This window comes from Vidua macroura, chromosome W, assembly GCF_024509145.1.
Source record: "Vidua macroura isolate BioBank_ID:100142 chromosome W, ASM2450914v1, whole genome shotgun sequence".
In the NCBI taxonomy this organism is placed as follows: domain Eukaryota; kingdom Metazoa; phylum Chordata; class Aves; order Passeriformes; family Viduidae; genus Vidua; species Vidua macroura.
In genome coordinates, this window is record NC_071610.1 from 239,830 (window position 1) to 262,314 (window position 22,485).

Consider the following 22,485-nt stretch of genomic DNA (forward strand, 5'->3'; position numbering starts at 1 on the left):
GACCAAAAGAAACCCAAAGGGGAGCCTCCACCCATGCTGCCTCAGCTCTATGGCAAAAGCCAAGAGGCAAGAGAGGCAAGAGACAAGAGAGACCGCTGACTTCTAAAAATCCTGGGGCACCCCCCAGCCCCTGCCCTACCATTCCATTTTTCAGCTGCCAGGTCTTAAAGAGACAGTAACAATTTTGGGCACAGATAGATGTGTAATATAATAACATTTTTTGTTACCCAGGACATCATCCAGTTCTTATTCCATATCATCTACTCCTGCCCAAATGAATACCTCTCACCTGTACACATGTATACATATAAATATTTACAAATACAATTATTATTTCAGTAGCCACTGACTATCCTCCAGGATATGGATTGAATTCATTTGATCCATGACTGATATAACTGGAGCAGTCCATTCTCATTGTCCATGGTAGTTACGACATGCAGTGACAATGACATTCAGCAACCAGTGTTACATATGCAATTCAACATTACAGGCTGTTCCCACCCAAAGTCAAATCCCCCTGAGGTATACAATGTGTTTCCCCGTCCCTCTGCATTGCCCACCAAGTGTAACCAGGTCCTTGAGCAAAATTAATCCCATGGATGGGTTTGCCTTTCCTCAAGGCAGGATTAATCCAAACTGTCTTTCCTCACATGCCTCTCATATGCACCACGGGGACTTTATCTCCATCTGCTGTATGCAGGGATCCTGATTGTGCAGGGCCAGCTCAGTTAGTGGAACATCTGGTGTTGACTAGCCACGTAGCCTTTGCTAAGTGCAGATCTCACTGCTTGAAAGTTCAACAACCCAGTGCCTTCAATGTTGTTTTTATCAGTCCATTATACCATTTGACATTCCCAGTGGCTGGTGCATGACGGTATATAATGCACCCACTCAATATTGTGCTGTCTAGCCCAGATGTTTATATGGCTATTTGTGAAATGAGTCACACTGTCTTCCTCAATTCTTTCAGGGGTGCCATGTCACCACAGGACTTGCTTTTCAAAGCCCAAAAAAATGTTCTGGGCAGTGGCGTGAGACATGGGGTTGTCTCCAGCCATCCAGTGGTTGCTTCTACCACTGTAAGCATGTAACTCTTGCCTTGGCGGGTTTGCAGCAGTGTGATGTAATTGATCTGCCAGGCCTCCCTATACTTCTATTTAGACCACTGCCCTAAATACCACAGGGGCTTTACCAGCTTGGCCTGCTTGATCACAGCACATGTTTCACAATCATGGATAACCTGGAATATAGTGTCTGTGTTTAAATCCACCCCTCAGTCATGAGCCCACCTGTACGTTGCATCTCTTCTCTGATGACATGAGGCATCATGGACCCACTGAGCTAGAAATAACTCACCCATATGTTGCCAGTCCAGATCTACCTGTGACACCTTGATTTTGGCAGCCTGATCCACCTGTTCATCGTTGTGGTGCTCCTCATGAGCCTGACTCTTAGGTGCATGTGCATCCACATGACAGACTTTCATGGTCACCTGGGTAGCAATGTCTTGCGACACTCTGGCAGACAAAGGGCTTTCCCTCTGTGCTGCCAGTTGGCCTTTTTCCATCTTTCCAGCCACCCCCATAAAGTATTTGCTACCATCCACAAGTCAGTACAGAGGTAGAATGTTGGACACTTCTCTCATTTAGCAATGTCCAAAGCCAACTGGACAGCTTTCAGCTCTGCAATGTGACGCCATCCACCTCAGTAGCTTCCGTGACTCACTGCGTAGGGCTCCATACAGCTGCTTTCCATTTCCTACTGGTCCCTATGATATGGCAAGATCCATCAGTGAAGAGAGAGTATCATCTCTCACTCTCCAGTAGTTGGTTATATGGTGGTGCCTCCTCTGCATATGTCATCTGCTCTTCTTCCTCTTCAGATGATAACCCAAAATTCTCACATGTAGGACAGTTCATGATGTCTTCCAAGATCCCAGGGCGATTCAGATTTCCTATACAAGCTTGCTGTGGGATGAGAGCAATCCACTTACTCCACGTCATATAAGTGGCATGATGTTTTGCAGGGAATTTCACTTTAAACAGCCTAGCACTGGTAGCTGGGGTGCCAGAAGCTGTGCTTCGGTGCCAATCACTTCTGAGGCAGCTCGAACCCCTTCATAGGCTACAAGAACCTCTTTTTCAATTGGGGTGTAGCTGGGCTCAGATCCTTTGAATCCCTGACTCCAGAACCTGAGAGATCGTCCTCAAGTCTCTCCAGGTACATTCTGCCAGAGGCTTCAGGAAGGACCATTCTCCCTGACTGTGGTGTAGAGCTCATTTTTCACATCCTGTCCTGTCCTGATTGGCCCAAAGACCACTGCATGAGGAATCTACTATTCAATTTGTTCAAAGGCTTACTGTTGTTCAGGGTCCCACCTGAAATAATTTTTCTTTCATGTCACAAGATAGAGAGGGCTTAAAATCTTGTTGAACTCTGGGACATGCATCCTCCAAGAACCCACGATGCCTAGGAAAGCCTATGTTTGCTTCTTGCTGGTCGGTGGAGACATAGCAGCTATCTTATTGATCACCTCAGCTGGAATCTGTCTGCACCTGTCTTCCCATTTTACCCCCAGGAACTTAATTTCCTGGGCAGGTCCCTTGACCTTACTGTGCTTTATGGCAAAACTGGACTTCAGGAGGATTTGGATTATTTTCTCCCCTTTCTCAAAAAATTCCTCTGCTGCGTTGCCCCAACGCTCAGGAGTCTTACCACAGAAGGGTCCTCTGAGAGACCAGGCAAGGTGTTCAATTGTCTAATGTATTCTGTCTCTACAGCAATCCCAAAAGCCCGCCTGAGGGCCAGCTGAACGTCTTTGAGTCCAGCAAGTTGGCTCAATCCACCTTCTCCTTCAGTAACTTCTTCAACCTGTTGTGTGGGGCTCCATACGGCTGCTTTCCACCTTTGTTTCATCCCTACAACGTGACAGGAATGTCAGTGAAAAGAGCGTAGCATGTTTCTTGTGCTGGCAGTTGGTTGTATGGTGGAGCTTCCACAGCACGTGTCACTTGTTCTTGCTCCTCTTCATCAGTGAGACCAAAGTTTTCACCTTCAGGCCAATTTGTAATTATTTTCAAGATCCCAGGGCGCTTCAGTTTTCTGATACGGGTGCACTGTGTGATGAGAGCAATCCACTTGCTCCATGTGGCATTGGTGGCGTGGTGAGTAGAGGGAATCTTTGCTTTGAACATCCACCCCAGCACCAGTAGTTGGGGTGCTAGGAGGAGTTGTACTTCAGTGCCTATTACCTCTGAGGCAGCTTGGACGCCTTCATAGGTGGCCAAGATTTCCTTCTCTGTGGGAATGTAGTTGGCTTCAGACCCTCTGTAACTTCAGCTCCAGAATCCCAGTGGTCAACTCCAAGTCTCACTAGGCACCTTCTGCCAAAGGCTCCAGGACAAACCATGGCTCCCGGCTGTGGAGTAGAGCACATTCTTCACCTCTGGTCCTGTCCTGACCGGGCCAAGGGCTACTGCATGAGCGATTTCCTGCTTGATCTGGGAGAATGCTTGTTGCCATTCAGGGCCCCAGTGGAAATTGTTCTTTTTGCAGGTGACTAGGTAGAGAGGGCTCACAGTCTGGCTGTACTCAGGAATATGCATTCTCCAAAAGCCTATGGCACCTAAAAAGCTTGTGTTTCCTTCTTGTTGGGCAGTGGAAACATTGCTGTGATCTTATTGATGACATTGGTGGGAATCTGATGCCATCCATCTTGCCACTTTACTCCCAGGAACTGGATCTCACGAACTGGTCCCTTAACTTTAACTCTTCTTGATGGCAGAACTGGCTTTCAGGAGAATCCGGATGATTTTCTCTCCTTTCTCAAACACTTCTGCTGCCATGTTCCCCCAATGATGTCATCAATGTACTGCAGATGTTCTGGAGCCTCACCCTTTTCTAGTGCAGTCTGGATCAGTCCATGGCAGATGGTTGGACTGTGCTTCCACTCCTAGGACAGTTGGTTCCAGGTGTATTGCATGGCCCTCCAGGTGAAGGCAAACTGAGGCCTGCACTCTGCTGCCAGAGGAATGGAGAAAAACACATTGTCAGTGTCAATAGTGGCATACCACTTCACTGCCTTGGACTCCAGCTTGTACTGGAGCTCTAACACGTCTGGCACAGCAGCGCTCAATGGTGGAGTCACTTCATTCAAGGCACGATAGTCCACAGTCAATTTCCATTCTCCTTCAGATTTGTGTACAGGCCAAATGGGACTGTTGAAGGGTGAGTGGGCCTTGCTGACTACCCCTTTTTCTCCAGCTCACGGATCATCTTGTGGATGGGAATCACAGCATCTTGAGTTGTCCGGTACTGCTGGTGGTGCACTGTCATGGTGGCAATTGGTACTCGTTGCTCTTCCCCCTTCAGAAGGCTTACTGTAGATGGGTTCTCTGATAGTCCAGGCAAGGTGTTCAATGGCTTAATGCCCTCTGTCTCCACAGCAGCTATCTCAAATGCCCACCTGAGTCCCTCTGGGTCTTTGAAATACCCACTTTGGATTAAGTCTATGCCCAAAATGCATGGGGCCTCTGGGCCAGTCACAATGGAATGTTTCTTCCACTCATTTCCAGTCAGGCTCACCTCAGCTTCCACCAGGGTCAAAGTATCCTATTGCAGCATTTTAATATTATGAAGAACTCTTTCAATTTAACTATGATCTTTTAATAATTTATTAGGAGGTGGATGGCATTGCTAGTGGATCAAATTAATGGGTATAGTGAAGGGACAACAACTAAAATGAACACAACCAAACCCAGTATTTACCCACTATTTTGCAAACCGAGAATCTGAAAGAAACACCCAGGAAAGGTAGTGCATGGACATCTTGTGATCTACCCTCTTGGCACCACAGCTAAATCCTCACTGATTTAGCATATAAGAAGACAACATCCACAGATCAGATAGTTCTTGTTCTCTGAACAGAGAAAGGCTACTGAGTATAAAGGAATACCAGAAATCAAATAGAGATTGAATTTTACTTACTGTAGTTAAAGGGGTTGGTGTAGGTATAGGAAGTAACCCTGTACCGGGCATCAGACTTGTCATAGTAGGAGCAGGTGCCAGTAGAGAAAGGGCTTTGGCTTCATCTGGGATTTTACCTGAAGAAGCAAAGGAAAGCGTTACACAGAGTTAGAACACTACACAGATGTTACTCTTTCTATGATTTTACAATTACCCCTGCATTTAAAAAAGTAATAAATAAGAATGAATCTATTTACCAGATCCTTACAAAGAAAGAGATATGAACTTAAGTATTTCCTTTTACCCTGTGTCTACTAGGAAAAACAAAAGTGAGCAGAACTTCAAAGACTAGCAATGTCATTAATGGATTATTATTTTAAAAACTGAATAATGTACACAATTATTTAACACTTGGAGCTATGGGTCACCTGTACTGGAAACTTAATGTTCATGAACCAAACGATATCAAGCATGGACGCTTTCCCGGGGCGGTGTTTTCACGGTGATCGAAAGCTGTTTTACACATGACAACCGTTCGTGTTGGCTGCATCACTAATAGCACACAGAACATCAGATACAGAAAAGAAGAACATTTTTTTAAAGTTTAATCCCCAGAAATGGCAAGTAACCAAATCAGTTAAAAAAAGAAAGAAACAAAGTATGTGTTAACTGAAATTCATGAGCTTTTTCACTCTCTGGTGTTATCTATTTTTGATGTAAAAATAAATAAAATTAAAAAAAAACAACCTACTGTGACTCCACACAAGACATACTACAAATGAAGTTGGGAGTGGAGGGAGGGCTGAAAAATTCATATTTGTACTGTCTTACATTCTAGGTCACCTCAGTTTATCTAAAATTTTGATAAATTAGCTTTAAATTTACTGAAATTGAAGAGAATCATAACTGATCAGCTAAGCAAGCTATATTTTCCTGTATTTCCTACTATTTCAACCATATTATATTTTCCCTGTCATGAAAAAAGTTTAAGCAATATCTAATCTGAACTAAACATAGGTTTCATTCAAAGTTAGTTAAAATTAGACTGCTAAATAAATCATAAAAATCTTCAAAAAACAAAAGATGCAATAGTTAATTACGAATGTAATTAAACATATGTTTTAAATTTGAAATGCAAAGGCATTTAAACTGGTACAAATATTAAACACTGAACTGAAAAAATAAAGAAAAGAAATGCTAATTACATTAGTTATCTATGATTTATTCAAAATTACTGGAGTAACTGTATATATGCTACCCATCTGAGCCCTTTGACATTATCCCATGCACTTTAATAATGTAAATGCTTTTATTTAAACATTGTTTTAAAAGTTAAGGTATATACAAATACTGTGCCAGTGGCTTTTACTGCTTTGGTTCAAACTTTATGTGTTTTAACTATAAAGCCATTAACTTCAGAATTTTAAAATTATTATAAATATTGTTTTCAAAACCCAAATTATTATATTATTTTCAAAACACTGTGCAATTTTAGCTATATTTGTGAAAATAAACTGCACAGGAATCATACTACTTAAAAAAAATAAAAAGACAAAAGTTGCAAACCTGTTCTACAGATCTGCAGCAAGGACTTGGTTAGAGTTGGAGATACAAAGGACAAAACAAATATAAATGAAAATTAATTTATATATAGCATGAGTGGATTGGAAAAGATAAAATAACAGTACTCTTCTTTTTTCTCACACCTTCTATTTAGAGTTATTTTATTTAAGTTTTGAGGCACCTTGCTCCTTAACATGTAACAAACCACTTTATTTTGCTATCTAAAGAAGAAAAATAGGAAAATTATTAACAATTAAGAATTAACTGTGCTATTATGTCTTCCAGGGCTTTTAGAAAAACATGCATAAATCTGAGTCATCATCACAATGCTGAGCACTCTTAACAGGTCTCATTTTGAAGTCAGGCATGCAATGAGAGGTGTACTTGATTTGCCAGACTGCTCATGAGAATCAGGTACCTTGCCTCACATCCTGCCTACTATGTAGCTAACAGGCTTCCAAATATACAGTTCCAACAACTGTGTGTGCAAATTAGGCGTACAATTATATACCAGTTCTTCTGAAAAACAAAATACTTAAGCGTTTTCAAATGATTGCTGAGCCAGCATCTTGCAATTAACTGGATACTCATAGAGGTTTCTACAGGATCAACAGACATGGCTCAAGTAAATTTAATGGCTCCTAAAGTGGTACATCTGCATTGCAATTTAGATCCTTGGTCAATAATATACATAAGTATATGCCTAATTTAAGTATGCACTTACATACAGCCAATTCAATACACACTTAACCAGATAAACTTAAGAGATGCTTAAGACATTTAGCCCTTTTAGATAGGAAATGAGTTATGCATATGCATATAACTAAACTGGCAGGGAGTCAAGTTCAGAAATGTACTTAAATACAATTCTAAACTTTAAGCATATGGTTCACCTTACTGAAATAATTGTAATTATTCATTTGCTCAAACATTGCTTAAGGAATCAATTGAACAATTTCAGTTAAATAAACTATTACAGTTCAAAAAAATGAATTACATACATATATAAAGTTAGCAGCATTATTTCCAGAATACTTTGGTCCCTCAACAACATAACGTTTAAAGTTAAATACAAAATCTAGTTGATCAGGTCCATGCCACAAAGATCTGTTCATTTATTTTATTCAAGAATGAAGAAAGGTCTACCTCTACAGACAGAACCCTGAAAATTTGTATTTTCAGATACTGTCTTTTGAAAAGATATCCCCTTCTAGGTTTTAAGTTTTTAAAATCAGGTTAAACTTTTAAACAATCCTATAGAAAATAAACTGCTGAGGGTAAAAAAAAAAACCCAAAAGCCTGAAATATATTGCAAATTTATTTCCCTGGTTTTTAGACAGTTTTGAAAAACAAATTAATATGTAAGGCCAAATAACCTCAGAAGTTACAGCCTCCATTAATTTATTTTAAAAAGGGATACAAGCCCACAAAAATACAACAAAATATGTCAGTAATGACATAACAAATTAGGACACTTTAAGAATAACTGTTTTGGTTTTTAAACTCATGGTATTTAAAAGCTGAATGGAAATGAGGCAAATATATTTATTTTCTAATAAGGGAAACAAGCAAAATAAATTTGCCACATCTATACCGCATCCTTAGAAATATTTATTTGAATGCATGAGTGTTTAGTAAATTAGATTCTATGATCATTTATTTATTTATTCTTCACTTTTCAAAGGAATCTGGAAGCAAATGTAGATTAGCTCTGTATTAACTAGAGATACCTTATGCTTCTTCAGAAATGTACAGTTTTCCTAAGTGCTTAAGAGCCCTAGTCGCTTAAGAGCCCTAGTCAACCTAGTCTGTACCAGAATCCATTTTGTTAAATGCTGAACAGAAATATCTGTGTTAAGCAGGTACTAATCACAGTATTTTTATCACTGTCCATGTGCTCAGAAATTAATTTCTTACTCTTTATACTGAAACTACATGGTTAATCCTCCCATCACCCCAAAACAGCTTCAAAAATAACTAAGTACATTTCTTTTTTAAATACTTTCTTTTTACATTTACTTGAAAGACTTTTAAAGGAATTGTTATTTTTCTATTTTAAATCAATGGGAAATGCACACTTACAAATAAAATAATTTCTGTGTGATTCAGTTCATGATTCTTATTGGATTTAGCAGCAGAGATTAAAGAGATCACAACTACTTGTAATTACCTCAACTGGCACAGCTAAATCCAACAGAGATCACAAAGCTCTTCCCAGCTACAGTTCTCAGCTTGGTGCATTATGAGAATCAAGCCAATTGGTCCCAATGCAGCTGGCTGGGAAGAGTAATGCTTGAGGACTAGACACATTACCTGGTCCAGCACTTCTGTTTTAGGGCTTCTGTTTCACAAGAACAAACATCATTTAGGGATAAGAACTTTCTCAATCACTCCAGCATGAACTGCCAGGGCTTCTGAGATTGTGAGATGATACTTTGTTTTTAACCTCTTCTTGAAATAATGACCACTGCAGCATGTAAAAGTGCAATACACACATACACACATACATGCACACAAAATTTTTCAATCTTCCCATGAATAACAGTGTTGAAAGACAATGTGCCTCACAACACATTCCAACAAAAATCTCAGGCTGCATTTGTACTTATGAGTGGTAAACAGTTTTTTCTAAAAATTACAAAAACAAAAGGATGAAATCTTACTGCTACTGACCTCACCGGAGCAAGGTTTCATCAGAAGCAAACAAATATTTCATGACATTCAATACTCATGAAAGTTCAATATCAGAAATAATTATTTTAAACTCTTCTTATTAGATATAAATAGAAAGACTTCTTTTAAACAGATCATGCAGCCTAAAAGTACTCTGCTGAGAAAAGGAAAAATAGCAGAGAAAAATAATGATTTTACTTTGTAAAGTTAATTTCTCCAGAAAGTTTTAACTTTTCTTTCAAGATAAGCTCACAAAGTATAACATATGAAAGAATGCATCCTAAAATTTATAGTTTTCACCATTCCAGTCTGACACAATGTGTTCATCTGTTGAATTTAGATGCTTAAATGTATTCCAAACAAAATTTATCCATAATTCATAGCATAAACATATCCTAAATTCTCTGTATACCATCCACAAGTAGCTTCAGGTCAACTTCAAAATAAAACAATATGAATCCTTTACAAAGCATAATTTTTTTCAGAGCTGAATTACCAGTTCACAAGTACAAGGGTAAGGGATTTAACAGAACAAAACAAAAAGGAAAAAAATTAAAAAGTGAAAATAAAAGAAACAAAGGAAGGAAAGCAAAATAAAATGAAAACAGAGACAGGGCGTCCATCTTCAGCAGGCCAGACTTCAATCTCATTTCCCCCATGAAGATTTCACTTGGCGGCAGGTTTAGTGGCATGGCAAACAATGCCTAACTCAGGCAAGTGTAACAGGTCTGCCTTGGCCAGTCTAGTCATCTAATAATGCACAAATATCACACAGAGAAAACATACAAAACCAAATTAATAGTCAAAATCCATCTACTAGACAATGTGGACATAAAATTTAGAATTATTAGGGTGGTATCTTTGTTTATCTTTCAACTTTTGTGTTCTCAAACTATAATGTTTAAAGAAAGACCTAATGATACACACAAAAGAAAGTTATATTTTGACAACTTGATAATGTTAATTAATTTAAAATTATATTTTTGTTAAATTGCTTATTAAATGTCACAAAATGAACAGTTTTCATTGTGTAGTGATTCCTTCCTCATACTCTTCATTTACCACTGTTTAAATACACTACAAATTTCAGATTTTATTCTGTTTTCTAAAACCAAGTTTTCAGAGTTTCATTTTACCCCTTCTATATGTTTGATTCAGCACATGAAACATTTTATTGCTGGCACTGTTGGCTACCGATATAATTTAACCTTTTAGTAGAATATAGCCATTGTTATTTTTAAAGCCCATTGTACACTCTACTGATTCCATTAACAATAATGCATAGTGAATAAAAAATGTTGCACTATGGTCTCAGAAAGTTAAACCTATATGAATTCACATCTTTGCAAATTAAAATTAGTTATTCTGCTAGAAAGTTACATGGAAACAGTATTCTGACTTGAAAATAGAAATTGACCTTACAACCCAATCACTTGTTCACCTAATTATATATAAATCTCTGTGGGGTCCAGAATGGTCTGGAACAGTGACAGTTTTTCTGTAACACATTTTCTGAAAAATGCCTAATAAGTCAGCTACAAACAGGGTTGGAACAAGATTTCTCAGAACTTTGATTTTATTCTCCTTTGGCAAACATGCCAAAAAATGGCACTCTGGGACCACTGTTAACAAACTCCAAAAAGTCAACAGTATTTTTTGAACCAAAACCTGACTACTGAAGTTAGAAAAGTCCTGTTAATATCAGATATTTCTGAACTTGCTGCAGTTTATGGATCAATCTTTCTAAATATTTTTGTTCATGGAAAAACAGCTATCATGTGAAGTTATCTTTACTCCATCAACTGGAATACTCCACTCCAAAGAGGCAATCCAGATCCAAATGGGCAAATGCTCAATTCCCACAATTATCACAATGAAGTCAATGGGGCTCTGCCTAACTCCAGTGATCTGCCTACAGTAGGTAGAGTCATGCTTCATAGAACTGCATTTAAATCTGGGATAGTATACTAACAATAAGAACTACCTTGTATTCAACACATGTAAAAGCAGGATCTCGAAGCTAGTTAAAGAAACACTTGTAAATTTAGCATTCACCAAGCACTAAGAGTTATAAAAATATTTTACACTAGAAGCATTCTGTACAGTTGATTGCATTTTTAAAGATATCTAAAATCAAAGAAGAGTACCAGTATGCATAAGAAAGCCTTTTTATTGCACACAAAGTAATATTTTCCACAGGAACAAGAAAGAAAAATTGAAACATTTTTTATTAAATTGGAAAGTAAATATTTATATTCAAATAGCAATTATCATCACAAATGCAAAATACATAAGGTCAGATTAATCTAAAATAGTTAAATGCATATATAACATCTACAAGACAAAATTGGAATTTGGTCTAAAAAATTGAAAAATAATTACTATCTTAAAAAAAAAAACCCAAACCAAAACACCACACCAAGGGCAACACATTAAGATCCAAACTGCAGTGTTATCACAGTGCCAGGAAATTGTTTTATCTTTGCAGTGCTCCATTGACTTCAGAGGGAACTTTGTGTGGGAATAAGCTTGCCAATACAAACCATAATGAAGAGTATTAGTTTACATTATTTTCACACAAAATATGTAATAACTGTGGAAAATTGAACTATTCTAATTTAAATCAACTATTTTTTTTCTAATGCTGGATTTCACTTTAATCTAGATAATGATAATTTGGTTTCTTCATTTGATTTTCAATTTTGTTTCAAGGCTTTTTTTTACAGAAATAAAATAAAATAACAGAGCACCGCCTCTTTAGATAGAAAGCTTAAAACAATTAGCAGACAGGACAAAGACCAACATTACAGAAGAATGTCTAAAATACCAACCTTCTGCACAGGGCACAACTATCAAAGCTCTGTCAATAAAAACCGTGTTAGTTAGATGCTGGGCCACACCAACACTTGATGCTTCACGAAACTTAATATAACATACTTTGGAGGAAAAAGTAAGAGGTGTGTTGCTGCAAGATAAAAGGAAAAAAACAACAATTAGAAATATTAAATAAATGTATGCATATATTTTCAACTATTATTTCTTAATTAAAAAAAAAAAAGTTAGATTTCCTGGAAAAGTTACCCAAAAGACAAGTATAGAAATTTACTAATTTGCCTACTTAAAAATTTACTAATTTTTACAGCATTTACAAATTTACTAATTTGCCTTGTCACTTAAAAACTCATAGTATAGCCCCTCCTTCTTTTTAATGGAAACTTACAGAAGCCAAAAGCCCAAATTAACAAGGCTGATTTTCTTTACAAATCTTGCTAAACAAAATTACACTGCTATTGTAAATAGCATATTTACAGGACACTTTTGTCGAGTAAATAATGTATAGTTTATCTTTTATCCTCCAAATAAACCTTGTTTAAAAACATCAAAGTGTCCAACGGAGAGCCAAGAGGATGGTGAAGGGCCTTGAAGGGAAGCCGTATAAGGAACAGCTGAAGTCACTTGGTCTGTTCAGCCTAAAGAAGACTGAGGGGGATCTCATCACAGTCTACAACTTCCTTGTGAGGAGGAGGAGCAGACACTGCTCTCTCCTCTGTGGTGACCAGTGACAGGACCTGAGGGAATGGCTTAAAGTTGTGCCAAGGGAGGTTTAGGCTGTATATTAAGAGAAGGTTCTTCACCCAGAGGGTGGTTGGGCACTGGAACAGGGTCCCCAGGGAATTGGTCACAGCCCCAAGCCTGACTGAGTTCAAGAAGCATTTGAACAATACTCCCAGGTACATGGTGTGATTCTTGGGATGGTGCTGTGCAGAGCTGGGAGTTGGACTTTGATGAACCTTGTGGGTCCCTTCCAACTCAGGGTATTCTATAATTCTAAGATAATAAGCCCAGTCATTTTTAGTGTATCGTTTGGATATTATCCCATATTAACTGATATTCTTTCTTAGGCCTTGACAAAAGAAATGTTGTTAAATCATATTAAGATAAAAACACATTCTTGAGAATTCTTACAATTGTTACATCTTAGTTCACTAATGTAACAAAAATCCTTTTTATCATCTTATCTTAGTTTGGCCTAGTGTGGTACAGGATAACACTGGAGGAGGTAGGAAGAATTTACTATTAGACTAGAATAAAGAAAGGAAATGAAAAATACGTATGTTGGGTAACTTGCTTTTCCATTAGAAAGTACACCAACAGATTGATCAGAAAGCACAATATGCAAACTTTGTAATCTTGATCAAAAACAAAGTTTGCTTTAAAAGATGTATTCCCTAGTCAAGATTTATACTCTACACAATTAGTTTATTTCTTCATATGAAGTAAGTACAGGTAAAACCTTCAAAGATAGAATACAAAAGGATATTGCTGAATCATCAGCAAGTTCCATAAAAAAAAATCTACCTTCTAGAAAAGTAGTAAATCATAGAAAATACACTGCCTGAACTGTTTAATCTTGACCCTCTCAACTATAACACTTGTCAGCTTTCAGAAGTACCAGGAGTTCAAGTTTAGTCCAATCCATCTTGTAGTCCCTCAAATTCCAATCAGGTACTCCCAAAGTTGTTGGATGGAATTAATTAAGCTTTAGTATTTAAATAAAACCTCACAAGTTTTAGGCACATTATTTCATCATATTAATTGCATAAATGAACCCAGAACTTAGTCTGAGGCAGGCAGATTGATATGTTTCTGATTACCAGAAAGGTAACATCTAGATAAAATATCTAGAGAGCTGGTCAACTTCAGAATGGCAATCAGAAACATTTATGATGGAAAATTCTGTATAAACAGAAACATTGAGGGAGAAAAATAAGCAGAGAAGGGGAGAAACATAAATATGAAAGTCAACCTTATGCAATTTATAAAAACATTGCAAGATTACTACATTTCTTCTGTCCATTAGTCTGTCTGTAGTGGACAATGCTTTCCCAGTTTCAAGCTTTCATATTCAGGAAGGAAATAAATGTATAAAAATGGCTTTTGAGCCATCTGTAAAGTCTTGATTCAGGACACTTTCCATCAGAGCTGACAAAGAGCTATGACTATCTCAGTACTCAGCAGAAATGTTTGCATGCAACTTAGAATATTACATATTCTGAAAAGACAGACTTTGCTCATCGCAAAGATTTTTTTTTTAATGGCCACAGGATTTTTTGTTTGTTTTGGGTTGGGGGGACAGAGGCCTGTGTGGGTAAGTTTGAGGGGGAGGGTCTTTTCGGTTTTTTTCTTGTTGTTTGGGGTTTCTTTGTTATTAAATACATATGCCAGTGTTACAACCCAAATGGTTGAAGCCTCCATTGAAGATTCTCTGGTTCAAACTTCTAACATCTCTTAGCTTTTTTTCTTTATTGTTTTCACTGGTAACTCAAAAACATAATTCTGTTCCAGGCAGTTACAGGCTCCATAAATAAACCTTATAAATTCCAACAACTACAGAGCCAGTTATGACAAGTGTCATTTCTATATTTCCCTCTCTGTATTTCCTGGATTTCAATCACAAAAGCTATCTGAGAAGTAGGTTAAAAATATTAACATAAGAATACTACTGCAACAAGGCTCTAAAAGAAAGCCTTGCTACAAAGTGTTTTCTGAAAGTTAAGCTAATCATGAGATTCACTGGAGAAGTGATGAAAAGGAAAAATTCTCTAATAAGGAGACCACCTCTGCTGAAAACACATCAATGCTGCATCTACATTGAGGGAGATGATTAAGATCCAAAAGTTCTGAAATTCTAAAAAGTTTCACAGTGATTGAGTCCTCTTTTTTTGCAAAGCAGACCTCCTAAACTTCCCTGGTAGTCTTCGTAATGTGGAGTTGTGTTTTTAGGTTCCACTATATGTATGTTCAAAATGTTTTATCCCTCTGTACCCCCCCTTGTGCCCTTTTGGTTCATCCCAGGTTTTCCCATCAGCACCTGTGTGTCCATCAATCCCAAAAACCCTGACTCATGCCCCTGATGCCTCCCAGGTGACTTGTCCATCCTTCCCCTTTGTCTGGAGGCTTCTGCCGGGGTCTCTGGGTGACTGGACAATGGCCTGGGGTCCCTCCCCTCCTCCCTCCTAAGTGGATACCCCGGTTGTCCTTCCCTCGGAGGGCCACTCCCATGTCTTCTCCCATTGGCTGATCGGGTTTCCCCGCCCTCCCTATATCAGGGCCTGTTCGAGGCTCAGAGCTCACTCTCTTCTGGGACCTCTTCGAGTGCTGTTGGGCTCTGGGGCTCTCCTCGGAGTCACAATAAATCTTGGACCTATCCCCAGAAGAGTGTCGCCTCCTTCCTTGCCGGTGGGATCAGCAGTGTCCTTGGACCCACAGAGGCACTCTCTGAAGCCCTGCCGGGTTCAGCAAAGAGTGCCTCTCGCTGCCCTATCGCCCCGTGGAGAGCTAGCCGGGGCTGGCAAGAGATCTGCTCTTGCAAAGTGGGGACGAGACGCGGCATCATAAGAAGTCTTTCTTAAAGCAGAAAAATCCTATTCTGTCTTAATCCCTTTTTTTGATTTTTTTTTTTTTTGCCAAACCTTTTCAAGGCTGAATTGAGGTAGTCTCATAGCCTTCTTCCTACAGTTACAAAGCATCGTTGCAAAAAAGCAAGTCCTACATCTCTGATTTAAGGTTACTATAATCCAGTTTCTTTAGAAATGCAAGAAAACTCAAAAAGGAAATAAAGATATAAATAGTATTCAGATGTTTCTACCATTTTTCTTTTCCTTTGTAGTGAGACAGTAAAACATCCATCCCCCAACAGAACAAAAACCAACCAAAAACTTAAGAATGACCTATTCAGAAACCTATAGTAAAAAATCAAATAAAAGGCTACAAAATATCTCTCTATGGGTCCAAATTTTCTCAGGGTGCTGATGGTGGAGAAAACAACAGAAAGTAATAACTTGTCAAAATAAGATGTTCTGGAATAATTGTGCAGATCACATTTAAATAAAGCTCTGTGTATTTTATCTCAAAGGCCTTACCTATACTGCAGCCACTGCAGGATATAACAATATCTAAGAAACACTCATATGTATTAGCTTCCAAGACAACTCCAGAACATCCATAAGCAAACAGTATTATAGCAAGGCTTTCAATACCTAATGCAGACATTTTGTGCCTCCCTGCTTTCGAACAATTCATTCTGCAAAAGTTCAATTTCCATAAAGCTTTTCAATACTTAACTAATCAAAAATCCTCTTACAGCCACATTTGAAGGTTTATCACTACAAATGTAATTTTAAAGGCTTCTCTGAAACATGGATTTCAACTGGGTGACAAACCTAACGCAAAAGCATGGTTTTGCAAATGGCAAACTGAGGAGCACTTGTTAAACAATGACAGCAATTCTCCATTCTCAACATGAGAATTTAGATCTCTACCTAAATCAGGACCATACACAGATATTCAAAATGTCAGGAGTTTTTCCTCAGACTTTGATGACAAAACATCACTGAAGATGACAGAAGCCCCACTAAAGCCACCCTCTTCTACACACAAGTGGCAAATCCACACCAAGGCCCTGATGTAGTAACAACTCGTAGGACATAAATTCTCTTACCAAGGCTGTGACTGTAATATTATCTTATGTTCTTGTTAACTGCTTCACCCTATCTAACAACAATTTTCCAAGTGATTTTCATGTACATCTTTAACTTTTCTTTATGATATTTAAATCTTTATCTTCAGAAAAAAAAAACAGATCTCATTTGGTAAAATTAGAAACCTGCAATACAAGTCCTATTTTCCTCAAGATGTAAGAAAAAGGGAAAAATGTGTACAAGTAAATAAAAAAGCCAACAACATAGAAATCCTATTTTCTGAAAGGATTTTACAAGCATCCCTTACTTTCATTTCTGAGCAGTTAGGAAAAGAAAAAAAAAAAACAGAAATTCTCTGAACATACTTCTCGAGGCTAAAGCTCTGTTTGTGGGACAGGGAAGAAGAGGTGACCAAAATGATTTGCAATAGTAATGAAATGGAATAAAAGAGGTCTTTGAGCACTGAAAGCTACTTACAGCAGTCTATAAGAGACAGGTCTTATGAGGAAATGGTTAAAAATCTCATGAAGTCAAAGTTTCTTGGGCAAGTTTATGACACCAATTTTAAAGCAATACAGCAGACAATTGCAACAAGATAAAATATAAACTCAGCTGGTCTCTTTGAGATTTGATAATCAAATACAAATTACTTAAGAGTAAAATGAGTAGATTTCAAAAAAAAAAAAAACAACCCTCTTCCCACCTCCACATAACTTGTTTACTGATGTTCCTCAAATAGGTGCTTTCAATTTTTAGATTAAAATTTCAATGGAAAGCCTTCCAGAGAGCAGAACAGTATATAGTTGTAGTCAAGTCAAATTTAAATTTTTCTTGTAAGAAAACAGGTAAATACAAACAGCCACCAGTACCAAGCATTATGACCTACTGAAATATGATACATATTCATAGCTTTTCAATAAAAAGAAATATTGTTTTCAGTGTCAATGAAGTCTCACTGACAAGTAGCTAAAATCAGAATGATGACCATATGGAAACTTCTTCAGTACCAAGAGTTTCCTATGCCCTCAATGCTGAATCTGAAAGCAGCTTATTCACAGTTCACACAGACCTCTTCAGAAAATAACAATAATAATAAAATAGCATTTACTGGCAACTGCTTAAAGTGCAAAAACCTCTCATACACGAGAGAGACACTTCCTCACAGAGAACTAGGCTTTCAGGAAAATGACAGATATGAAATCCATCCTTCTTAATGGGATGTCTGATTAACAGTGACTGAAGAAACTGAAGGGCTTTGATGAATGAAGATAAAACATGAAGTGACAAACTACCAAAGAGCATAGTGTGATTTAGCTCAACATTCATAAAAGTCATCCCAATCATTTCAGTATACAAAATATAGGACTTTGTCAGAAACTGCTACTTTAAAACCCCAGTCTTAAGATATTAATTGCCAGGAAAAGTCACTGGGTGCAGGAAGCTCACTAGAAATACTGAAGAGTCATCTTAAAGAACCTGCCTTTTATTTAATGCATTAAAAAACTGAGGTGGTTTCTCTCTCTTCTCCGCATTGTGCATCCTTACAAGAACTTTAAGTGAACTAATCCAACATTCATATTTTCTCTTTAAAGTAATTATATTCAACAATTTAGACTAGCTGATAGTTTTTAAAATAAATTCTCCGTTGCACCCTATAAAACCAAGGGATATGTTAATGTCAGTGATGTCTTTGATGGGTTGCTTGTCAATAGAATTGCCTTGTTGGGGTTTGGGGCTTGACATGGTTTGGGGGCCACAGACCTAGGGAGAGGTTACTGATAATGGACAAGAAGAATGCAGAATTTACAGACCAAAAGGACATTTGCCCAAGATAAGAAGAAACTAACAAAGACAACTAATCAACTGTACTGAAAGCAGGTCCAACTGGGTAAAAGGTAATTTCTTCAGGGGGAGATCACGACCACAAAACGACCCTCAATTCAAATGAAAGAGCCCTGAGAATGTGCAGTAGCGAATAATGAATTACAAAATACCTTATGCAATCAGCCCTTTTATGAGTAACCAATAGTAGAGTAGCAAACATTGAATATGTAGTAGATAGGTGGAATATATTAGATTAACATTGTATAAATAATGATCAAGTTCTCTGCTCTGTGTGCTAGCTTTGTGGATTTACCACCCAGCACCCACCTTTGTGCAAATATGAACTAACCAAATACCTTGTCTCTGTGTGTGAGATTGTCTTAATGCACACCAAATGACAAATCCCACTTTTAGAGACAATAAAAGGAGACTGGGAAAATGTAGAAAATTGCTGAAAAGCAACTTCTCTCTCATGATGCTAGTTCATAGCACAGCCCTATACTTTGTTCTAGAATCACTGAAGAGCCTATAGGTACAAGATACATCATCCTCACTCCCCAGTAAGTCATAAATCTTCTCTCTTTTTTTTTTCATTCAAGTCAGCAGTAGGGTGCTGCACAATTAACTATAGTGGAACAGTGTTATGAAAGGAATTTCCTATAAAGTTGGAATGATCACCTGATCAAATTCACCACTTCTATAAATCTCTTGGATTGCTCTGACAGAGTAAAATATCAGAGAATTAGGAAGAAAAAGATAATCCAAAGTTAAACATGTAATGCTGCATCTTTCAAGAATGGGGAAAAATATTTCAAAAATAAATTAAATTACCAAGATCAATACTTCAAAATGGTCCATGTCCTTGACCAAGTTAATTCACAAATACCAGAATGAGATCTATTTCCTTTCAATCAAAAAAAAAAAAAAAAAACAACTTAATAACAACACTACTGAGTATTTAATATAAGATTTTATGTATTAGACTTCAGCAGATTAAGGGAAAAAGTAGAAGGCTGACAAACATGACTGATTTTGAAGAGGTGAAGGAATTTTTTTTTTTTTGAAAGATCATAATGCTGAATTAGAAAAAGGAGAGTTTATATGATTTATCAAGTGTATATACACATATACATATAATGTCTATATATTCTGTTTAATATTGAACATCAACAGAGCTACAAGTTCATATCTATCAGAAAGAAACATGCCCAGCAAAGGCAATGGGATTACAAATATTGCAGTAAATCTTTAAACTTGAATGCCCTTTTTTTTAATAAACAAAATTATGCATACAGAAGAGAGCACAACTTCATTGTACTCTGCAAACTCATGCTTGACTAAGTAAAAATATTTTGTGTGTATGCTGAATATTTGCAATACAGAATAAGAGATAAAACAGGCTACAATTCTACACAATGCAACATACAACTTTGTTTCATCACATTGTTTTACCTGGCAATGAGTGCTCGCAGCCCAGAAAGCCAACTATATCCTGGGCTGCATCAAAAGGAGTGTGGCCAGCAGGGTGAGGGAGGTGATTCTCCCCCTCTACTCTGCTCTTGTGAGACCCCACTTGGAACACTGCATCCAGCTCTGGGGTCCCCAGCACAGGAAGGACATAGGCCTGTTGGAGAGAGTCCAGAGGAGGACCATGAAGGTGATCAGAGGGCTGGAACACCTCTCTTATGAAGACAGGCTGAGAGAGCTGGGGCTGTTCAGCCTGGAGAAAAGAAGACATCGTGGAGACCTTATAGCAACCTTTCAGTACCTAAAGGGGGTCTACAAGAAGGCTGGACTTTTTATAAGAGCATATAGTGACAGGACAAGGGGGTATAGGTTCAAACTGAAAAAGTATAGGTTTCGATTAGATATTAGGAAGACATTCTTTACTGTGAGGATGGTGAGGCACTGAAACAGGTTGCCCAGAGAAGTTGTAGATGCCCCATCCCTGGAAGTGTTCAAGGCAAACCAGATGAGGCCCTGAGCAACCTGGTCTAGCAGAAGGTGTCCCTGCCCATGGCAGGGGGGTTGGAACTGCATGATCTTTAAGGTTCCTTCCAACCCAAGCCATTCTATGATTCTATTCTCTGATAAGTGTATTAAGTGTATTGTGGAACAATAAAAAAATAATAACCTAGAAAACCATGCAAAAATCACAATAAATCTATTAGACTGTTTAAAACTTAGGTAAAGCTGTTTTATCTTGACATGAATGGATGCCTACTATACATACTTTATATATGTTAAATCACATTTAATTTTTGTGAAAAATGCATATTTTATTATTGGCTTTACACAATAGTTACAATGAATACTATATGTGTAATGTTGGAAAGTTATGCTGTATTAATTCTATCAAGTAGTGTGTTGAATGTATTTTTAGGTTATAACACAATGTTAAAATAGAAACTATACTATGTAAGATACTTTTTAACTATCTCAAGAAAGAGATGAGATAATCAAGGAATTCTTCGCACAAGGATAACAATTACAGAAACCCCTAAATTTTCCAGAGGAGAGGAATTTATGGCTTTCCTTATCAACAGAAACGAACTTCTTCAAGCCTGACTTAGACTCAAAGGCGCCTGGGAATTAACAGAAACTTTTTGACAAGTACCAGACGAATTTCTTGTTTTAAATAAAATATATGCATAGTCATGAAGTGTTTTGTATATGCAACAGGCTATTGCTTTTAAGGTTATTCCTTTGTTCACAAGGCATGCTTGTCGTGGCTTAAGTGCCCGAGAGCATCCGGACGTCCGTAACTCTTTGCTTTTTATTGTCTTGTAATTGTCCTAACTCTAAATTTTTATTACTCTAATTGTATTACTATTTTTATAACCATTTTATTATTATTAAACTTTAAACATTTTAAAAACCAAGTGATTGGCGTTTTTCACATTTTTCTGAACATTCCTCATCCAAACCTAGCTATGTATAATCTAGTAACACATTAAAATGTACAAAAACCATCTTCTTTTGCTAGTTTTTTTATAATGAAATTTTATTCCTGTCTTCTTTGTATTAAAATTGAAGTCTGAATGTGAATGACTCCCCCTGCCCCTGATATTCCTATTTCATTTATATATATATATGTATATAAAATTGGTTTGAAAGGGCCAGTCTGCCATTCACTTCCTAATACAACAGATGTGTTAAGAAAAAATATTTATTTTCCTCTTCTGTTCCATCTGCTTGGAAGAAACATTGAGGTTTGCAAAATAACAATATTATCTCTCATTAGAGCAGATCCCTTGTATGCAGTTGACATAATGAAGACAGCTACAATTTAGAGAAACGTGTAATGTCCGTTATTAACTTTCACGTACTGCAAACGTCCTATTGGAAACATTTCTAAGCACAGGCCAGGCACCGTTCCTCTGTTAACAGCTACGCTGACTTCTGTTCGAGTGACCCTTTCTCGCGGGATAAAACAGCCGTTCGAACAAAAAGAGCTGGTCTCGCCGGCCGCGCCACTCGGGCGATGAGTGCCGGCGAGACCAGATAGCCGGGCGGAGGTCAGGCCTGGGGCGCTCCCGCCCGCCCTCGCCCCCTCCCCCTGGGATGAATCCGAGCGAAGAGAAAGGTGGGGCACAGAAAACAGGCTTTCAGGAAAACAGGGGAAACGAGACCTGCACCTAGGAAGCGCTTCGTGGCAACCTTGGAGCACGCGTCTTGTCAGGCCGTGACTCAGTGCCGACAGCCGCCACCGGGTGACCGCGGCTCTGACCGCCACCACGAGAACACAAAACTCGCCGTGTTTCTACAGGCCGCTCCAGAGATACCGCGACTGCTCCCCTCCTCCGGACCGAGGCAACCATCTTAGGTCCAGGCGTAGCCCCTTTCTCCTAACGTTCCTGCCCCATAAAAAGGGGTGGGACCACGTGACAGACACACACCCACGTGCGGGAGACTGATGCCCACACTCAAGATAGCACATAGGACCTTCTGCCTCTTCCTTTCCCTCCATCCCCTA

The 22,485-nt window shown here is 38.1% G+C and overlaps 1 protein-coding gene across 3 annotated transcripts in view; it reads right to left on the bottom strand.

Moving 5' to 3' along the window:
- The window catches only part of LOC128821375 (splicing regulatory glutamine/lysine-rich protein 1-like), a 69,615-nt gene that overhangs the window by 46,794 nt on the left and 336 nt on the right, over positions 1-22,485 (bottom strand). The window contains exons 1-3 of one of the 3 annotated variants that reach the window (XM_054002363.1): positions 6,535-9,950; positions 5,397-5,520; positions 4,990-5,105 (exon numbers count right to left, since the gene is read on the bottom strand). In XM_054002363.1, coding sequence (XP_053858338.1) covers positions 4,990-5,052 — 63 coding nt within the window. In that variant the 5' untranslated portion in view covers positions 5,053-5,105; positions 5,397-5,520; positions 6,535-9,950. Of the gene's footprint in view, positions 1-4,989; positions 5,106-5,396; positions 5,901-6,534; positions 9,951-12,035; positions 12,170-22,485 lie in introns of those variants that run through there. The other 2 variants (XM_054002361.1, XM_054002362.1) reach the window with 2 other exon arrangements.